Source organism: Pongo pygmaeus, chromosome 11 (assembly GCF_028885625.2).
Source record: "Pongo pygmaeus isolate AG05252 chromosome 11, NHGRI_mPonPyg2-v2.0_pri, whole genome shotgun sequence".
Classification (NCBI taxonomy): domain Eukaryota; kingdom Metazoa; phylum Chordata; class Mammalia; order Primates; family Hominidae; genus Pongo; species Pongo pygmaeus.
The window spans coordinates 112,096,785-112,116,005 of record NC_072384.2 but is presented as its reverse complement, the minus strand read 5'-3'; the positions used below and the strand labels follow the sequence as shown (position 1 = coordinate 112,116,005).

The following is a 19,221-nucleotide window of genomic DNA, read 5'->3' as shown; positions in this document are numbered from 1 at the left end:
ACAATGGCTCATGCCTGTAATCCCAGCACTTTAAGAGGCCAAGGCAGGTGGATCACTTGAGATCAGGAGTTTGACCTCTCTACTAAAAATGCAAAAAATAGCCGGGCATGGTGGTGAGCACCTGTAATCTCAGCTATTTGGGAGGCCGAGGCATGAGAATCGCTTGAACCCAGGAGGCAGAGGTTACAGTGAGCCAAGATCACACCATTGCACTCTAGTCTGGGTGACAGAGGAAACTCCATCTCAAAAAAAAAAAAAAAGAGGGCCGGGTGTGGTGGCTCATGCCTGTAACCGCAGCACTCTGGGAGGCCAAGGCAGCTGGATCACCTGAGTTCAGGTGTTCAAGACCAGCCTGGCCAACATGGTGAAACCCCGTCTCTACTAAAAATGCAAAAAATTAGCTGGGTGTGGTGGCAGAAGCATCTATAGTCCCAGCTACTCAGGAGGCTGAGGCAGGAGAATCCCTTGAACCTGGGAGGTGGAGGCTGCAGTGAGCCGAGATCATGCCACTTCACTCCAGCCTGGGCAACAGAGTGAGACTCTGTCTCAAAAAAAAAAAAAAAAAACAAAAAAAAAGGAAAAAGATTATTTTAACTGCATTACAGTTAAGTATAGTTTTGTATTTTTAAAATAATTTTAATTAAAAAGAATCGAACATTTATACAAGAAATCTGCAAAAAATTCTTGACATTCCTTATAATCAATGACATACAACTTTATAAATTAAAAACATATTCAGATAACTCCTAGTAAGAAAGAAAGTATGAAGCTTGGAACAATATCTGTTATTCTTGGTAGATTATAAATAGGTAAAAATCACCATGTAGACTAATTAGTCATTTGTGTCAAAGTTTTTAAAATATGCATTTTCTTGAACCATGAAATGTATTATTTTAACTCTTAGATTATCATATGCACAAAACGAATGTTCCATAGTATATATTACAGCAGTATTTATAATAGTAAAAAATACAAACATTGCAAATAGCTTAGAAAGGGGATTCAGTTAGGGTATATTCATACAATAGTATAATATAGAGCTTTAAAAAATAATACAGCAGAAGCATATTTATGCTTCTACAAAAGACAGCTAATGATATAATATTTAGTTAAAAATACCAAGCTATAAAGCGAGATAATAACTACCATTCATCGATTACTTAACAATACCAAGAGCCAATATTTATATAATGTTCACTGCATATTAAGCACTATTCCAAATTAATAATTTCCCATAATACATAAAATCTTTGTAACAGCTTCGTGAGGTAAGCACAGTTGTTATTTTTATTTTATAGATGAAAAACTAAATCACAGAGAGGTTAAGCAATGTGTCTAATCTGGCACAGCTATTATGTAAAGTCAAAATTAGCTATTATGTAAAGTCAAAATTATGTAAAGTCATCTCCAGAGAACTTCCTGTAGTTATCCATTGTGCCGGGTTTGTACTAACAGTTTCACATGTATTATCTCATTCCAACCTCATGAATCATTTCGGTATATACACTGGAAATAAGGTAGGAGAGACAAGAGGAAGTGGGACTAGAGAAAGTTCTGAAGGAGGAGAATATGAGATTTCTGCATGTAGAGAAATGTGGATTGATGGGATAATTTTCTGGAGGCAGGAAGGGAGATTGTGTCCCCTTCCTGGATTTGAAAATTATAAAGATCTGAGTTATTTTGAATTACTTTTGATTGTGTGTTTTGTGTTCTCTTAACTCTCATACTAGTGTGGAACCATAATAGGGATGTCAAGCATTCATAGAGACTCAAAAGTTGACATTGGTTGTTATTGCTGTAGTAAGAGAACAAATGAATTGTTTTTAATTCTGCATATCTGTACTTATATTTCCCTGAAAATACGTACTGCATATGTAATTTCAGAATTGTAAGAAAGGAAGTAACAAAAAATATAATAAGTAATACCCTCTTTATCACGACATGACTTTTTTGGTAAATGTTGAGGATTTCTGAACTTTTGTCCTGATCAGAGAGATTATAATTTTTTATCAATATATTAATCATGCATAAAAGCTTTAATATCTATACATTATATTATTTTCTATAAATATATTGCTTGGAGAGGATCCAAAAACTTGTTTTGTATTGGCCCACAATTTAATATATTGCCATGTAGGAGAAATTCAGACTGAACGAGCTCAAATTTCTAGTAATTATGGTGGGAATAAAAAGCACAAACCTCTGAGAATGGTCAGTCTCAACGGCACAATTCTGAAGATAAGGCATTATGGCAGGCTGTATTGTGCAGTGATTTTCCATATCCTCTAGGATCCTAAAACTTCAGAAAAAGGAAATTTTATCACCAGTGGCTCTAAATTCCTGAATTCATTAGAAGGCTAATTTGCTGTACATATATAAGGAGAGCACAGAGATTGGTTTCTCTAATTTCTTAATTTGACCTTTGTTCATGCAATAAGGCAATGCTTTCAGATTGCTGGTTGCAACTTGTTAGTAGATTATAAAATCACTTCAGTACACCCTGCCCAACATTACATTTTTATTGAAATAAGATAGATTGGAATAAAATTGACCAGAAAAGGCAGTATCAAAATGCTCTTGCACTAATTAGGCTCAATATTATTCCTCAAAACATTCCATCAAGTATGTGCGTACTGAGCCATAACACAATGTTATTTGTACTATAAATTGTTATTTTTTTAAAAAAAAGTTTGAAAAACACTACAAAGGTGTGACTTGTAGGAGGACATGATTACCTTTTTTTTTTTTTTTTCCTTTTTTTGAGACAGAGTCTCGCTGTGTTGCCCAGGCTGGAGCACAGAGGCACAATCATAGCTCACTGTAGCCTTGAACTCCTGGGCTCCAGTGATCCTCCTGCCTCAGTCTCCCAAGCAGCTAGGACTACAGGTGCACACCACCATGCCTGGCTATTTTGTTTTTCCTTTTTTCTTTTTGGTAGAGACAAGGTCTTATTATGTTGCCTAGGCTAGTCTCGAATGCCTGGGCTCAAGAGATCCTCCTGCCTCAGCCTCCCAAAGTGCTGGGGTTACAGACATGAGCCACTCTGCTTGGCCTGATTATCTTTTTTAAGAAGATAATCCCAAACGTGTTCTATGAGGAGAAAAGCAAAACATATTCTTCTGTATATACTCAAAATGTGCTTGTGGTATAACTCTTTTAAATGGTTTCCTCAAAAGATCTCTTTTTCTGAGGTATAGACTTCAGTGTTGGCCCTCTCTGGGTCTGAGATTTAAAGAGTATTTGAGTAATATCTTAGTTTTCATTATCATCACTCACAATCATGGTAGTTAAAATAGCGTCATTCAAGCTGTTTTTCAGAGATGTAATGGAGGCACGTGTTTGATCACTTCAGCTCTTTGGCGTTGCATTTAAAACAGTTTCCGAAACTATCCTCCTCTCCCCTTTTAGTCCTTTTGATTTTTACATTTAGACACCTACTATTTGTGGCTCTTAACTTGATGAAAACATATAAATGAAGATATATAGGAGTCAGAAAACTAATTTTAAACTCCACTTTGATAATAACTTATGATTTGACCTAGGATAAGCTAGTTTTTAAATGTTAACTTCTTCATCTGTAACACTGGGATAATTAACTTGCTCTGCCAAATGCACAGGTTATTTTAGTATAGTTTTTTTTTTTTTTAATTCATGTGATATTTCATAAAGTTAAAAATAATAATGCCTTCCCATCAGTAAATATGCTTCCCTCAACCTACATTTTTTTATAAAGTGATTACTTTATGGTAATTGGAATATGTGTGTGTATTTATATTTTTATATATGCATAAGCACGTAAAAGTTGTGGGATTTTGTTTTGTGTGTTTTACAAAAATAGGTATGCCATATCTATTCTTCTATCACTTACTTTTGTTTCACTGCACATTATATTTTTAAAATCCTTTCATTTCAGGACATAGAGAACAATCTCATTCTTTTTTTTTTTTTTTTTTTTTTTTTTTTTTTTGACAGAGCCTCACTTTGTCGCCAAGGCTGGAGTGCAGTGGCTGCACTGCAGAGGCTCTGCCTCCCGGGTTCATGCCATTCTTATGCCTCAGCCTCCCGAGTAGCTGGGACTACAGGTGCCCGCCACCATGCCTGGCTAAGTTTTTTCTATTTTCAGTAGAGATGGGGTTTCACCATGTTAGCCAGGATGGTCTCAATCTCCTGACCTCATGATCCGCCTGCCTCAGCCTCCCGAAGTGCTGGGATTATAGGCGTGAGCCACCACGCCCAGCTTTTTTTTTTTTTTTTTTAATGCTACAGCTATTTCCCAAGTTATGGTTGTACTATAATTTACTTAACCAATTCCTCATTAGTGGACATTTAGGTTACATTGTATTATTCTCAGTTACAACTAATGAACATTTTTATATACATATTTGTCCACAGATGCACATTCTTCCATAAGTCAGATTCCTAGAAATAGAACTGCTTGGTCACATGTGAATTTACATACACAAATTTGATAGAGACAAATTAGTCTTCAAAAAATCATGTATCAAGTTATACACCCACTAATAGTTTGCCCAATTCTTCACCCTCATCAAAACTAGAAACTTCCTGGAATACTCTGAAGAAGTGGTGATCTGTCTTAGAGATGTCTGAACATTACTTTAGATTTGCTCATGAACAAGTAAGTTTTTTCCATTTTAATTTTCTCATCAGTAAAATGAGAAATTTGGACTAGATGGTATTTATTGGTTCAACAGATATTTGTCTATTTTTTACCTAATATGATGTTCTTTTTTTAATTTTAACATTCTGTATTTTCAATTTTTAAAAATATTTTTGAGACGAAATTTTTAAATATTTATTATTTTTTCAAAAATTTTTAAATATTTTCTGCTGCATGGCCCAGGCTGGAGGACAGTGGCATGACCTCAGCTCACTGCAACCTCAGTCTCCTGGGTTCAAATGATTCTCCTGCCTCTGCCTGGCCAATTTTTGTATTTTTAGTAGAGACAGGGTTTCTCCATGTTGGCCAGGCTGGTCTTGAACTCCTGGCCTCAAGTGATCCACCTGCCTCTGCCTCCCAAATGCTGGGTGTATAGGTGTGAGCCACTACTCCTGGCCCTTCTGTGGGTATTTTCATTGCAAAATTGAGTGAGAGATTATATTTATTTTCCTCTACTAATATTTTGGATAGGGAACTAGAATAAGCAAAAGAAAGAAAGTAATTTTTTGTTGTTGTTGTTTTTTTTTTTGGTTTTTGTTTGTTTTTCTATCAGGTTAGATGTGGAGATGTCTGTTATAATGCACAGTGATTTAAAAAATTTGAATACCAACTTTTCCATATTCTTGGTTTGTGAAAGATCTATGATATAATTATGACAATTTTTTTACTACTTTATCTGCAGCCTATCATTTATAGGCAGATTTTAAGGTGCAGACCTCAATTCTAATTTTAAAAAATATTCTTAAATATACTATGGTATTCTTATGCAGATTCATACTCTTCCTTTATTGCTTTAAAATCAATATCTACAGGCCTGTGAGGAATATGCAAAATAACTCTTACTCATTCTCAAGAATATTTTTATAGTTAATGTAACAGGGCAATATTATTTTTTTAATCTTCCCTCACAAACTGTGGAGATGCTAATAGCCTATTAAGAAGGGAGAATTTCCCTGGTGACCAAGTGTGTAGTTTAAAATCAGCTTTATGATCCCTCAATGAATCATTGATCATGTCTTTATAAAACAGGTTGAATAAAACTTCATTAAATAAGTGAATAAGGCAGGTGGTGATAAAGAATGGATTAGACAGAATCCCTTACCTCTTTGACACAACTAACAATATTATCATGTCATAGTCTGTGGGTCACCAGGGATTCATCAGGTCAAACCTGATTAGTAGCTGCCAAAATATGGGCCTACTCTTTTTCTGTGTTTGTTTTTTGCTTTATGAGACAGAGTCTCACTCAGTCACGCAGGCTGGAGTGCAATGGCACGATCTTGGCTCACTGCAACCTCCGCCTCCCGGGTTCAAGTGATTCTCCTGCCTCAGCCTCCTGAGTAGCTGGGATTACAGGTGCGCGCCACCATGCCCGGCTAATTTTTGTATTTTTTAGTAGAGACGGGGTTTCTTTTTTAGTAGAGATGGGGTTTCACCATGTTGGTCAGGCTGGTCACTCCTGACCTCATGATTTGCCTGCCTCAGCCTTCCAAAGTGCTGGGATTACAGGCATGAGCCACCACGTCCAGCCTGGCCCTACTTTTATTAACTGACTCTGAATGTCAGTTTCAGTAGGGACTGTACAGCTATTTGCTATGTTTTCTAGGGGAACTACAGAGGTTATTGCATTTTGGATTAAACAGCTATTTTACCTGTGGGGTATATACTTCATGATATGGCCTGGTCGGTTTATTTAGAGTAGCTATCACCAAACCAATTAGGAATTAGGAATAAAAGAAAATTAGTTGTATTTTATTTTGTATTGTGAAAATGTGTATGATTGTGGTAATTTAGAAGGCCAGATACTTTTTGATAATTCCGTTTTGCTAGGTCTAATTATTTTTTTTTTTCAAAAAAGACCTCTGAGAGCCTTTTTAAATATGTTAGATCATGCATTGTGGCTGGTTAAAAGAATTGAAAAATCCTTAAAGTGCAAAATTATTTTCCTGTAAAAATTAGGATATAGGCTTATGATGAAACCTTACTCTATGAAGCAACAATTTTTGACTTATTTCTTCTGTGATTTAATATGAGATAGGAAAGAGCATTCTAGTTTAAGACCAACCCAGCTCTGACTCTGCCTTTCCATCTATGGGAAACTTTCATTAGAAATAAGAGAGTGTCTTAGAGCAGAAGTTTGGAAATACTGGCTTATAAAATCTACTTCTAAAAATCTTAAGGCTCCAAATAAAAAAAAAATGAATTTTCTGACACATTCCCCAGACTTACTGAGTCAGAATATAGAAGATGGGCCAGACATCTTTATTTTAAATCTTTCTATTTGGCTTTTAGTTTCTACCTGGCCCTGAACACACAAATGTGTTCAATTATTCTCCTTTGGAAGAATGAATAACAGTGTATAGTTTGGCATTAGTTTCATTGAACCTGATTTTTTACACATGGTCTGTAAGTAACGCCTCTTCTTGGATGGTCTGTGAGCTTTATTTGTTTCACTTTAAGTGTATCCTGTTGATGATAGCTTTCTTAAAACATGTTACACAACCCAAAGTGTTCGGTTTTTTAGTCACAATTTCATCATTAATAGGAATAAATATTGAATCTTACAGCTAGAGGGTACCTCTAGAGAACATTTCATCAAGCCTCCTATCTTTAATTAAGTGGATGTCTAAAGCATGTAGAAGAGATTTCTTTTAAAATACTGACAAATAAACACTTAAGATGCCCATTACAGTATTTTTATCCCTCTAATAGTCAGTAATTCTTCCTCACATCCAACCCATATCACCTCTACTTTAACCCAAGTATTTCTCCCTTCTAGTTCAAACCTCCAAGAATGTAACTGGAAACCGTGTAATAAAAACATTCCATTCAAATACTATCTAGTTAATGAACATATGTTTTATGAACACAATTTGTCAAAATTTTGACAACAAAAATAGAATAGGGGCAGCATAGAGGTATGAGTCTTTGAATAAAAATTGAAATAAAATTTTAAAAAATAAAATAAATATGCTTTAAAATGTGCTTAGCAATGGAATTGGGGATTGCCCCAAGATACTTTTCACTCAGACAGCTGCTGGGTGAGAGAAGGGAAGTTTTCTACTGGTATCTCATTTATCCATAATGTTTGCCTTCAGAACCAGTGAGGCAATATTTCTGTCAAAAATATAGGTAATTTCTCTCCCAAATTTTCCTGTATCTACTTGCACATCAATTTCTGTTTGTTTGATTTTCCAATTAGTGATAGGGACCTTTACAACACAAATAGGAAATTAAAGCAAGAAGTCACTGTGATTAAGTTTCAGACAAGGAATAATCAGTCAGTCAATCAAATGGTGTAAATGACTTAAAATTTTTTTTCTCCCATTTGACTGGTTAGAATAAATGTTCTCAACTCTAGACTGAATATTGGAATCCCAGGGAGCTTATTAAAACTACCAAAGCTCCTAGAAAATTGCCAGCGATTTTAATTTAATAGGAAATAGGTGATTCTCAGGTATTGTATTTTTTTAAAATACTCTATATTCTGCTACTCAGTATGGGGTATGTAGATGAGTAGGTAGAGACATTACTTGGGAGCTTAATAGAAATGGGCTTATTAAAAAGTCTTGGGCTCCACTGATACCAACTGAATGAAAAGTTTTACTTACAGAAGAATTCCAGTATTCAAGTTTGAAAGACTGTTAGTTGATCTAATATACAACCCAGTTCAGAACCACTTGTTAGAGGAAATGAAGATAATCAAAAGGCACTGAAGGAGAGAAGACAGAGGAGATAAGGAAAGAGTAAGGAGGTGGGGGAGGAGGAGGAAGTGTCAGAGTGTAAAAACACACAAAGACTTTGCCTAAATTTATCCTTATTTCTATTGTTAATGGGCGAACAGAGATCTTTTGTCTTGTCACTGTGATGTCAGTGCTCTGTTTTGCATTATTTATGAATATTCTTTGTCTTTTTTGCTATTGTTGCTAGGATGCAACAATAAATATTTAATTAGTAAATTGCCAAGCTTCTTCAAGTAAAATAAATTTGTTCTAAGGGAGTAACTTTAATCACAGTATTGGTTATCATTATATTGAAAGAAGTAATTAAGCCATAGTTCTTATTAGTGAGATACTGATAAGATTAAGCTACTTAACGATTTTTTAATATTTTTTGACTTGATAGATATTCTCTCAGTAGTACTGGCTTACCATGAATTGTTTGATTCCTTAAATGTTACCTATCTAATTCTCATGGATATTTTGAATGAATTCACATTCCCCATGTCAAGTTTACTGACCCAAATATAAGGAGTTTGACGTCCCAGTTTTAAATTTTATATTGATCACATTTAGTGCATACCACCAATGAAAAAGCTAGTTAAAATTGAACCCAAATATTTTAATGCACCCAGTGAAGCAATTTAGAAAGGAAACTAAATACAAGGAAAAAAATGTAATGAAATATTTGAGCAAGGATGGAATTAATAAAAACCAAAGCAATTATAAGTTAATGTTCCTATAGAGGCTGACTTATCTCATTGATTTCAGGAATTATTTTTTGTTTTGTGTCCCCATCGTAATAAAATATGAGTATAATTTGATGAGTTTATTCACATTAAATAATGCTTATTAATCAAAAAATGCTACTAAATAAATTTACTCTATGGTGCCCTTCCACTTGTCTTGCATGTAGCCTTGAATTGTACAAAGGGAATGTTTTCTTTCTTGATACAAGTCTCATATAATAATATAAAGAAATATTTTTAACCCCATTACTCTTTAGCAATTAAGCTTGTTGTTTTGTTCTTTTTGCCTACCTTTTATGTGTCCAAATGCTTCATGCTTACTGAATTTTCATTTGGAATTAAGGGATATAAAAATGTTGATGGTGAAAAGCCCTATATTTAATGTTGAATGTAATTTACTTTGAAAAAAAATCAATTATAGACTGATTTTGGAAAATGAAAGCCATAATTCCCTTTTAACATGTTAAATAAAAATTGTGGAATGCATCTGCATTTGGATAATAATTTAAAGGAATTTTTCTGCATGTTTCTAAAAGGGAATATGATATCAGAAATCAATGTGTCCTGAAAAAATATGAAATATTTGAACATTATGTGGAAAAAGTTGCTATTTTCAAAAATTTGAAGTTTTTTCAACACAAATGATTAAATAATTTAAAATATTTTAATATTTCCACAGTATAATAATTGCTATCGAATCTAAGATTGTACTACATTGGATTATATTTGTATAATATTATTTTCATATTTAAATAGTGTACTCAATGAGAGAAATGATTTTAACATGAACACTTAATAAATAATTTTAAACTAAATTCAGGGTTACTTGTCTTATCATTGTAATTATTTTCTACATTAATTTTCTCATTTGGCAGGAAAAACCAAAGTAAATAAAGAGAAACTGAAACATTTTGTCTAGTTACTTTAAATCACCATAGAGTTAAAAATGAAAAGTAACACTTAGACATATCTGTCTATGATTAAAATATGATGTGACTTATAAGATTGTTGACTCCATGCTATTGTTTTCCAGCCAAGCAATAGCTGTCAAATAGAAGCAAATTGATAAACTGTCCTGTGATAACACATTTCAAATCTAGTTATTTATTTATTTAACATATGTCTGCTATTTTAATTAGTGACTGTTGATGCATCGAAGCGCTTTATTGAATTTGGAAGAGAAGAATTGTGTTTGAATTTATTCTGTACAAAACTGTCTGTTGAAAGTGTTTCCTTTAAAAAATTTCATTTATAGTGTATGAATTACTAATTAGGGCATCTAAACAAATATACCATTTGGTTAAAAGATAGAAATATCAATATAAGCATAATGTATGACATGAAGAGTTAATGAAAGGATATAAATTGTTTGGGTACATATCATATATATATATATAAAATGTGTGTATCAAATATAAATAAAACTGTGTAAGTGCCAGTTACAGTTACAAACATAGTAATACACCTAGAAACAAAATAAATGGAATAAATAATGATATGTTAGATGGTAATTGATGCTGTAACAAAATACAGGAAGGAAGGAAGGAAGGGAGATGAAAGAAAGAGAGAGAAAAAAGAAGATGAAGGTTCATAAGGAGTTAGTTGATTGGGAAAGATTCAGTATTAAACAGGGGCAGACTTCAATATAAAGATGTGATTTGGTCAAAGACTTAAAGAAAGTGAAGGGACAGTCCAAGAGGATTTATTATGTAAAATTTTGTACCAGGATACTAATAGAAGAAATAATTTATTTTGAAGTTTAATGTAACCAAAATTGCAAATACAAAATATACCTTCACAAACCCAGATATAAAAATTTGATTATTTTCCAAATCTTCCATAAGCTTATGGTAAAAAATAGCATGTAACCTTATTTTTACAAAATAAAAACATGACAGAGGGTGAGTCCAAGTGCCATTTTAGTTTAAACTTTATTTGATGTTTGTATTGCTTGTACTACATAAAGAATAATTAGATCACGTCAAATGGAAGAATATTCTTTATATTTCAGTATTGTGCATTATTTTATGAATATCACCATCATGTTCAATGGAAAAGGATCCAACTAAAAATATGAAATCATGAACTAATCAACAGCAGAATTTAAGGAGCATTTAAATCTTAGTATTTTAGTATTTGTCTCTTTATATTTCTTAGTGACCTACCTCTTTAACTCTATACACCTTTTTATCTCTCTGATAAATATATTAAGCCCTGAGGAGATACTGCCATTGAGTTGGAAATATATGATTTACCTATTTACTTGAAGGGAATACTTACTTATATTGTGTATTAAGTACCAAACCCTGTGTTTATCACTGAAAATTAAAACTTAAGTAAGACAATAAACTTCAATAAACCCATAGGTTAGTTGGGGTGAGGTAGAAGCAAACTTGAAAAAAATACAATGTGTAAGTGCAATAAAAATATCTAAGTTGATGAACACTGTTAACAGGGACCATGTAAAGCACTTTATACCTGTATATTTATCTTCAATCCTATTAGATGGGTACTAACTCCATCTTAAAAATGGTGAAGTAAAATACAGAATGGTTAAATAACTTGCCCATATAACATAGATATATTTTGGATTTGAGCCTAGATCTTCAGACTACATAGACTGCTGCATTAACTTTATCTTCTTGCTTGTTCAGAAGCAATAGTGAGAAAATAACTCAGCTTGGAGCTGTGTCTGGAAAGGTTTCAGAGCAAGTATTTCCTAGGCTGAGAAGCTAGGAAAGGTTTTTAACATGGAGAAATGCCTTGTGAAGAAGCAATGAGAATCACAACTGAATTGCAAGTGGTATTTCTATCTGGCTGGACGTGAGAAACAGAGTAATGTGATTCCTGGAAGGGCAGAGATGGTGGTCAACTTATGGAGGGCTTTTGTCCCTTGCTTAAGGTTTAATCCTTTAGTACGGGGATGGTCGTAAGTTTCATACTGTGAATCAACACTGATTTATAGGTGTTGGCTTACAGGTTCAAGCCATTACTTTTAGGGCATTGTGGAGGATTAACTGGAAGGAAGAGATGGGATCTGAGAAAACTTTTAGAACACTATGTACATTTAGAGATAGGCTTTTGAATAAAGTTGGAATAGAGAGGAGGGAAAGTACTGAGGAATATTTAGAAAACTATTGCTAATACTTGGCAATTTTATTAGGTAGGAGAAGTGATGATAAGAGGATAGGAGACAGAAAATACATTGTAAATTACTAGCAAGCTACTGGATATATGGTGCTTCCATTAAGTGAGATAAGGGAACTTAGAAGAGAAATACACTCAGTAGTGGGTGTGGGAAGAAGAGTTATGTTCTGTTTTGTAAACCTTGCATATCAAAATGGGGACTTCTATAGACAGCTGGAAATGCATGCTGTAGCTCCATAGAGAACTCAATTCTAGATCTGAAAGTCATTTACTGATAGATAGTATGCTAAGTAGAAGATGAATGACTTTTATACAGGAATGAGCCCATAGTCCCCCGAAAATTGTCAAGAACAAGTCTGGGGAATGCTAATGTTTATGAGGCAGAGTCTTGATAAAGTAGCAACAAAGAAAGCTTAGAAGATCTGTTTGAAAATATAGGAAGAAACAAGGCTGAAGTGGAAATACAGAAACCATGAAGTGATATACTATACATATCCTGTAAAATTCATACCTTAAATACCCTAAAAATATTTTTGGAATAAGTGAGATAAGCAGAATTGTGTCTCTTATTACTAGAATGTTGATGGATAGCCTTTCGTATTGCTTTTACTAAAGCATACCTCGATATGATGCTGTCAGCTTGGATTGAAGCATGTTATAAGAAAAGATCAATGATAATTTTTGTTGTATTTACTATGAATGGCTTTCTTTCCTTCCTCCTTCCCCTCCCTTTCCTTCCTTCCTTCCTTCCTTTCTTTCTTTCCTCGTGTAAAATATTATGTGAATTAACTAAACATTTATGTGTCCCTTTTCTGCATTGACTACTAAAAGTCTTAGACCCATTTCTGGGAACACCTTCTACTAGGAACTTACTATACACATTGTGTGAATTGACTTCACCTTTCCTAGCCTGCCAAATGTCTCATTTAGTTATCTCAATTTTCCTTTGTTTTTAATTTTAGAGACAGAGTCCCACTACGCTGCCCGAGCTGGAGTGCAGTGACTATTCACAAGTGCAGTCATAGCCGACTGCATCTTTGAACTACTGGCCTCAAGCAATCCTCCTGTCTCAGCCTCCCGAGTAGTTGGGATTACGGGCACACTCCACTGTGCCTGACTTCAAATTGGATTTTTTCTTGTTAAGTTGTATGATCATCATAAAGCATTGTAGTTATTTGCTGAAACAAGAAAGAATATAAAAATGAAATCATTATAAATTAATTTTGGAGATTTTTGTATAAAAATTTTGATCTAGTTGTAAACCTCATTCATTAAATGTTTGCTGAATTGAGTCAAAGACAGGGTGAGAAATTGTCACTCCAGAACTCAGCTTATGAGTTTCTCTTGGTGGCAGACTTTGATCATGGTCCTATCTCTGTCTTCTGCAGTGACAAGGACGGTGTGTGCAGAACAATGTGACGGCAGATGCTACGGACCTTACGTCAGTGACTGCTGCCATCGAGAATGTGCTGGAGGCTGCTCAGGACCTAAGGATACAGACTGCTTTGTATGTCTGTGATTTCTCTCTTGTATTATCCTGCTCTCCTTTCCTTCCCTATTTGATTCAGGCATACTGAATCTTTGTCTTATTACAGTAACATCAACTTTAGCCACTTTAGGATTAAGAAAAATGCTCTGCCCTCCTCAAAGTCATTCCCTCACTAGGTTGTCTATTGATGAACTAGAATTGTTCTATTAAATGAATTGTATATTTCTGATATAATTTATGTTACAAATGAGGTTCATTGGAGAACATATTGAGATATCTTTTTATAATCTAATAGCATCCTTTCCAGTAATGCGGTGATTACCTGTTTATGTGGTTGAGTTCTGTGAGTGGGAGCAATTGCATTTTATTTCTTGAATATAAATTTCAAGATTATAGAAGATATATTTATGAGTTTCAGTATTTTCTAGTTTATATTTTAAGGTAATATTATTTTAAAAGTTTAAGATTTACAAATAGTTAGGGACAGTTTTTAATTATATTTTGATATCATATTCCTGACACAGTACTCTTTGTCTTTGGCATACATATCAGCAATTTTGAGTTGTATTTAACTCAATTTCATATACCCAGAACACCAGCTTAATTTTAAAGCTAAAAATCATAAAAATACACAAATGTTTATGTAGTTGAAAATAAACACAGAAATTTTTTTCTCTCAAATATCCAGCAAACATATGTAGTAGAATTGAGCTTTTTTTAAAAAAAAAAAAAGACACTTAATTCCAGCAATGAGAAAACATATATTAAAGCTCTTATGATATAGACAGTAATTTCTTAGTTTTCTTAATATCATAATGAATATAATCTTCTATACTCATTCTATAGTGAAACAAAAATATGTATTGCAGAAGTGGATAGGGAGGAAGGAGAAAAGGAAATAAAAACGTTAAAAATTTAAAGAAGATACTCAGCAGGTCTTGAACTGAGAACCTTCCTCTGTCTTTCATCAGACATAGGATGGAAGCTTGATTCTGAAGACATTGAACACTGCAGGTGTTTCATTAACAATTCCAAAACAATAACAACAATAAACAGCAATAGCAAAAACTCTCACTTAGAAGTTTTGCACTGCAATTTTTTTCATGGTTCCATTATCATGATAAGCACAGTGCTGAGTGAGCTTCAAATTATCATTTCATTACTTTTATGGAACGGTCCAATGGTTCCACTTTGGCTTTTGGTACAGAATTTTCAAGAATGCCAGACTAAGGACTTGGTGTAAGTTACATTGTTTTGTATGCTGTCGCAAAGCTAAATTTGTTTTATTCCTCTGACTTATGTTCCTTTGTTCCTGAGCAATCTGTGTACAGCACTGCATAAAATCTGTTAGTAAAGCAATTATAAGGACACATGAAATTTTATAACTATAAATTAAAACTTACTGAGTTTTCTAGATTGGTTTTTAATAGATTCTTCCTAGAATGTGTCATCTTAGTGAATAATGTATCATCAGTAAGTCTCATTCTGGTTATGCATCTAGTAGACCATTATCAGGGAATTGTCATGTTTATGATAAAGTGCTTGCTAAAACAACAATTGATGAAGCAATGTTTTGAGGAAACAGAATAAATTAATGCTTATTAATAACCATATGTACTATTTATGATTAAATGTAAATCATAGCTTGAGTTCGTATTAGCTTGCTTTCCAAGGCCCAAATCATTCCTAAAATTGCTTAATTTCTTAATTAAAAGAATTAGCTCATCCACACTTTTGTTAATCACATGTTTATATGTACTTATACATGTATTCTGTTTTTATATCAAGTACCTACCTCTCAGGTAATAAAATGGTTTTTAATTCTTCCCAAGTGAATTTGAAAATATTAATAAATTGAGTTATGAATATAAATATATGAGTCAGCAGAAATGAACTGTCTTCTGCATTGTGGCTTTTACTAAATGGAGTGGCATTAGGAAAAAAGCCATACTAGAAAGGACATCATATTATTTAATTACAGGCTAACTATAGCTAATTACCTCTTTACATTTTGGCATTACATGCACTGTTTTTGTATTTGGCTAGTCACCAGCCAGAGCCTTTTCTTTAAGTCCAATATAAATCACCATCACAATGTTTTCTTACAGGACAATGGTGATAATTGTACTTTACATGTCACTTGGGACATGGAACTCTTTAAAATACCAGCTCAAGTGGACGTCTAGCCTGTAGAATTAGGGATTTGGTTGTCAGTGCTACACTTTAAGACTAAATATAAATGCTTTGAATAAGTGTGAACTCAAATAATTTTTCACTATTAGCTAACTTTAAACCAATTCTCAATTTAGAAATTACTGCATACATGCTAAGCACTTTGAGCATCAGTAGCCATAAATTTTCCTATTTACTGACACTGGAAAAAAGAGTTTTATGAAATTTTGGAAACACACATGACTCTTAAATTATCAAATTTTGTAGTATTTATGGAATTATTATAGAAAAAAAAAGCTTCTCCTGTTTTGGCAGTGTTTCATTAACAAGTATTATGAAGTTTATTTGTAAATGAAAGTAATATTTGCTATGTTGCAGGCCTGCATGAATTTCAATGACAGTGGAGCATGTGTTACTCAGTGTCCCCAAACCTTTGTCTACAATCCAACCACTTTTCAACTGGAGCACAATTTCAATGCAAAGTACACATATGGAGCATTCTGTGTCAAGAAGTGTCCACGTAAGTAACAGAATAAGAATAACCAAATTAATTAGGTCATTATTTGAAATCAAAGGAATTTTATGTAAGTTTATTTTAATTTGAAACTTGTAAGAATATTATAAGTACTTTGGGTATAGATACTACTACCCCCATTGTATAAATAAAGAAACTAAACCAAAAATTTAAAGTGATTGGTGTAAAGTTTCATAGCAAAAGAATGACATGTTTGAGGTTATAAAACTCTTACTGTGGCTGGGCGCAGTGGCTCACACCTGTAATCCCAGCACTTTGGGAGGCCGAGGTGGGTGGCACCTGAGGTCAGGAGTTCGAGACCAGCCTGACCAATATGGTGAAACCCCGTCTCTACTGAAAATCCAAAAATTAGCCAGGTGTGGTGGCAGGCGCCTGTAGTCCCAGCTTCTCTGGAGGCTGAGACAGGAGGATTGTTTGAACCTGGGAGGTGGAGGTTGCAGTGAGCCAAGACGGTGCCACTGCACTCCAGCCTGGGTGACAGAGAGAGACTCCATCTCAAAACCAAACAAACAAACAAACAAAAACCTCTTTCTGTTTTTACTATACCACAATATTTTTGCCTATCATACTGTTTCTCCAAAAAAGTAATTAGTTAAGTGGCAGCAAGCTATGTAATGAATAGGGTCTGCTTCTAATAACAATGGATTTTCACCTAAAATTGTTTCTGATTCCTTATTTATAACTAGAATACTTAACATTATATTTTTAATATCAAGTTAACCTTAAATAAAACATATATATATATGTTTAATAGCAAATTAACCTTAAATAAAACATATATATATATAAAGGGTATGTTAAAGGATCTTAAACAAATTGATAACATCCTGAGGATTCAAAAGGACCAACTTAACTTTCATCAGGTATTCAGGATAATATATTGATATTTACTTGAGTCTATTTTTTTTTTTTTTTTTGCCTTGTGTAACCAATGGGACATTTCCCATTGGAAAGGCTGAAAAAAATCACTATATATGTCCATATAATCATTTAAAAGAATTCTTTATATAGTCTATGCTATACATATAATGTGACTTACTTCACTTTGTGTATGTGATACAGTAGGAAGTACAGGCTGAGCATCCATCATCCAAAAATCCAAAATCTGAATTGTTCCAATATTTGAAACTTTTAGATTGCTGACATGATGTCACAAATGAAAAATTTCACACCTGACCTCGTGTGATAGGTAACAGTCAAAATGCACACAACACAGTTTATTTAGTGTTCTCAAGGGGGAAAAAAACCACACACACACACACTCTCAGCCCCTTTCGACTGTGGTACATCTTTTCCATGCATACCCAGATTTCCAAAGGGAAGCACCCTCACAGGTGATAAAATGGCATGTGTGCAGGCCAGACACACCAATGGCAGGTTTTCCAAAATGCCATTTTGTGGTGTTGAGATATTGTTGAAAATGTCAAAAAGGCCTGCAGCTATCCCTCTGGGTAAGGGTGGTAAAAATAAGAGGAAACATTTATGTTTATCTATAGCATAGAAAGTCAAGCTTTTGGAGAAACGGGAGAATGGTGTAAGTATGCAACATCATAGAGAAGAGAAGAGTATAGTATTGGTATGAACACTTTGTGTGACCTGAAGAAACAGAAGGATAAACTGTTCTATGCTGAAAATGAATAACAGAAGTTAATGAAAAATAGAGTAGCACTGAATAAAGCTAATGATGAAGATCTTGCTTGTGTACCGAAAGAGTGGATTTGTCAGCATGTAGATGAACATAAGCCGCATAATGGTATGCTGATCATGAAACAGGCAAAGATCTAGCACGGTGAACTGAAAGTTGAAGAGAACTGTAAATATTCAACAGGCTGGACATAGAAATTTAAGAAAAGAAATTTAAAGGCATTAAATCTTTAGAGATTCGTGGTGACAAAACATCTGCTGATCACAAAGCAGTGGAGAAATTCATCATAGAGTTTGCCAAGGTCATCACTGATAAAAATCTGACACCAGGACAATTCTGTGATTCTGATGAAACATCACTGTTTTGACATTGCTCCTCCAGAAAGATATGACCACAGTTCATTAGACATCCCCTGAAGGAATGAAGGATGTCAAAGACAGAATGACTGTGCTGGAATGTGCTAATGCAGCAGGCACACATAAATGTAAACTTGCTGTGATAGGCAAAAGCTTGCATCCTCACTGTTTCCAAGGAGTGAATTTCTTACCAATTATTATGCTACTAAAAATGCATCGGTTACCAGGAACAACTTTTCTTATTGGCTTCACCCGAACATTTTATACTAGCACCTCCTGCTCATTGCTAGGAAGCTGGACTGGATGTTGACTGCAAGATTTTGTTTTTCCTTGACAACTGTTCTACTCATCCTGCAGCTGAAATTCTCATCAAAAATAATGTTTATGCCGTGTACTTTCCCTTAAATGTGACTTCATTAAATCAGCCATGTAAACAGACTATCCTTAGAGCAATGAAAAGTAAATACAAAAACACTTTCTTTTTTTTTTTTTTCTTTTTTTTTTTTGAGACAGAATCTCACTCTGTCACCCAGGCTGGAATGCGGTAGTATGATCTCGGCTCACTGCAACCTCCACATCCCGGGTTCAAGCGATTCTTCTGCCTCAGCCTCCCGAGTAGCTGGGACTACAGGCACGTCCCACCATGCTCGGCTAATTTTTTGGATTTTTAGTAGAGACGGGGTTTCACTGTGTTAGCCAGGATGGTCTTGATCTCCTGACCTTGTGATTCA

At 34.1% G+C, this 19,221-nt stretch overlaps 1 protein-coding gene across 4 annotated transcripts in view; it reads left to right on the top strand.

The window, feature by feature from the left end:
- Nucleotides 1–19,221, top strand: part of ERBB4 (erb-b2 receptor tyrosine kinase 4) — a 1,171,999-nt gene that overhangs the window by 797,825 nt on the left and 354,953 nt on the right. For all 4 annotated transcript variants that reach the window (XM_054477568.2, XM_054477569.2, XM_063647921.1 and 1 more), the window contains exons 6-7: nt 13,682–13,800; nt 16,333–16,474. In XM_054477568.2, coding sequence (XP_054333543.1) covers nt 13,682–13,800; nt 16,333–16,474 — 261 coding nt within the window. The remainder of the gene's footprint in view (nt 1–13,681; nt 13,801–16,332; nt 16,475–19,221) is intronic.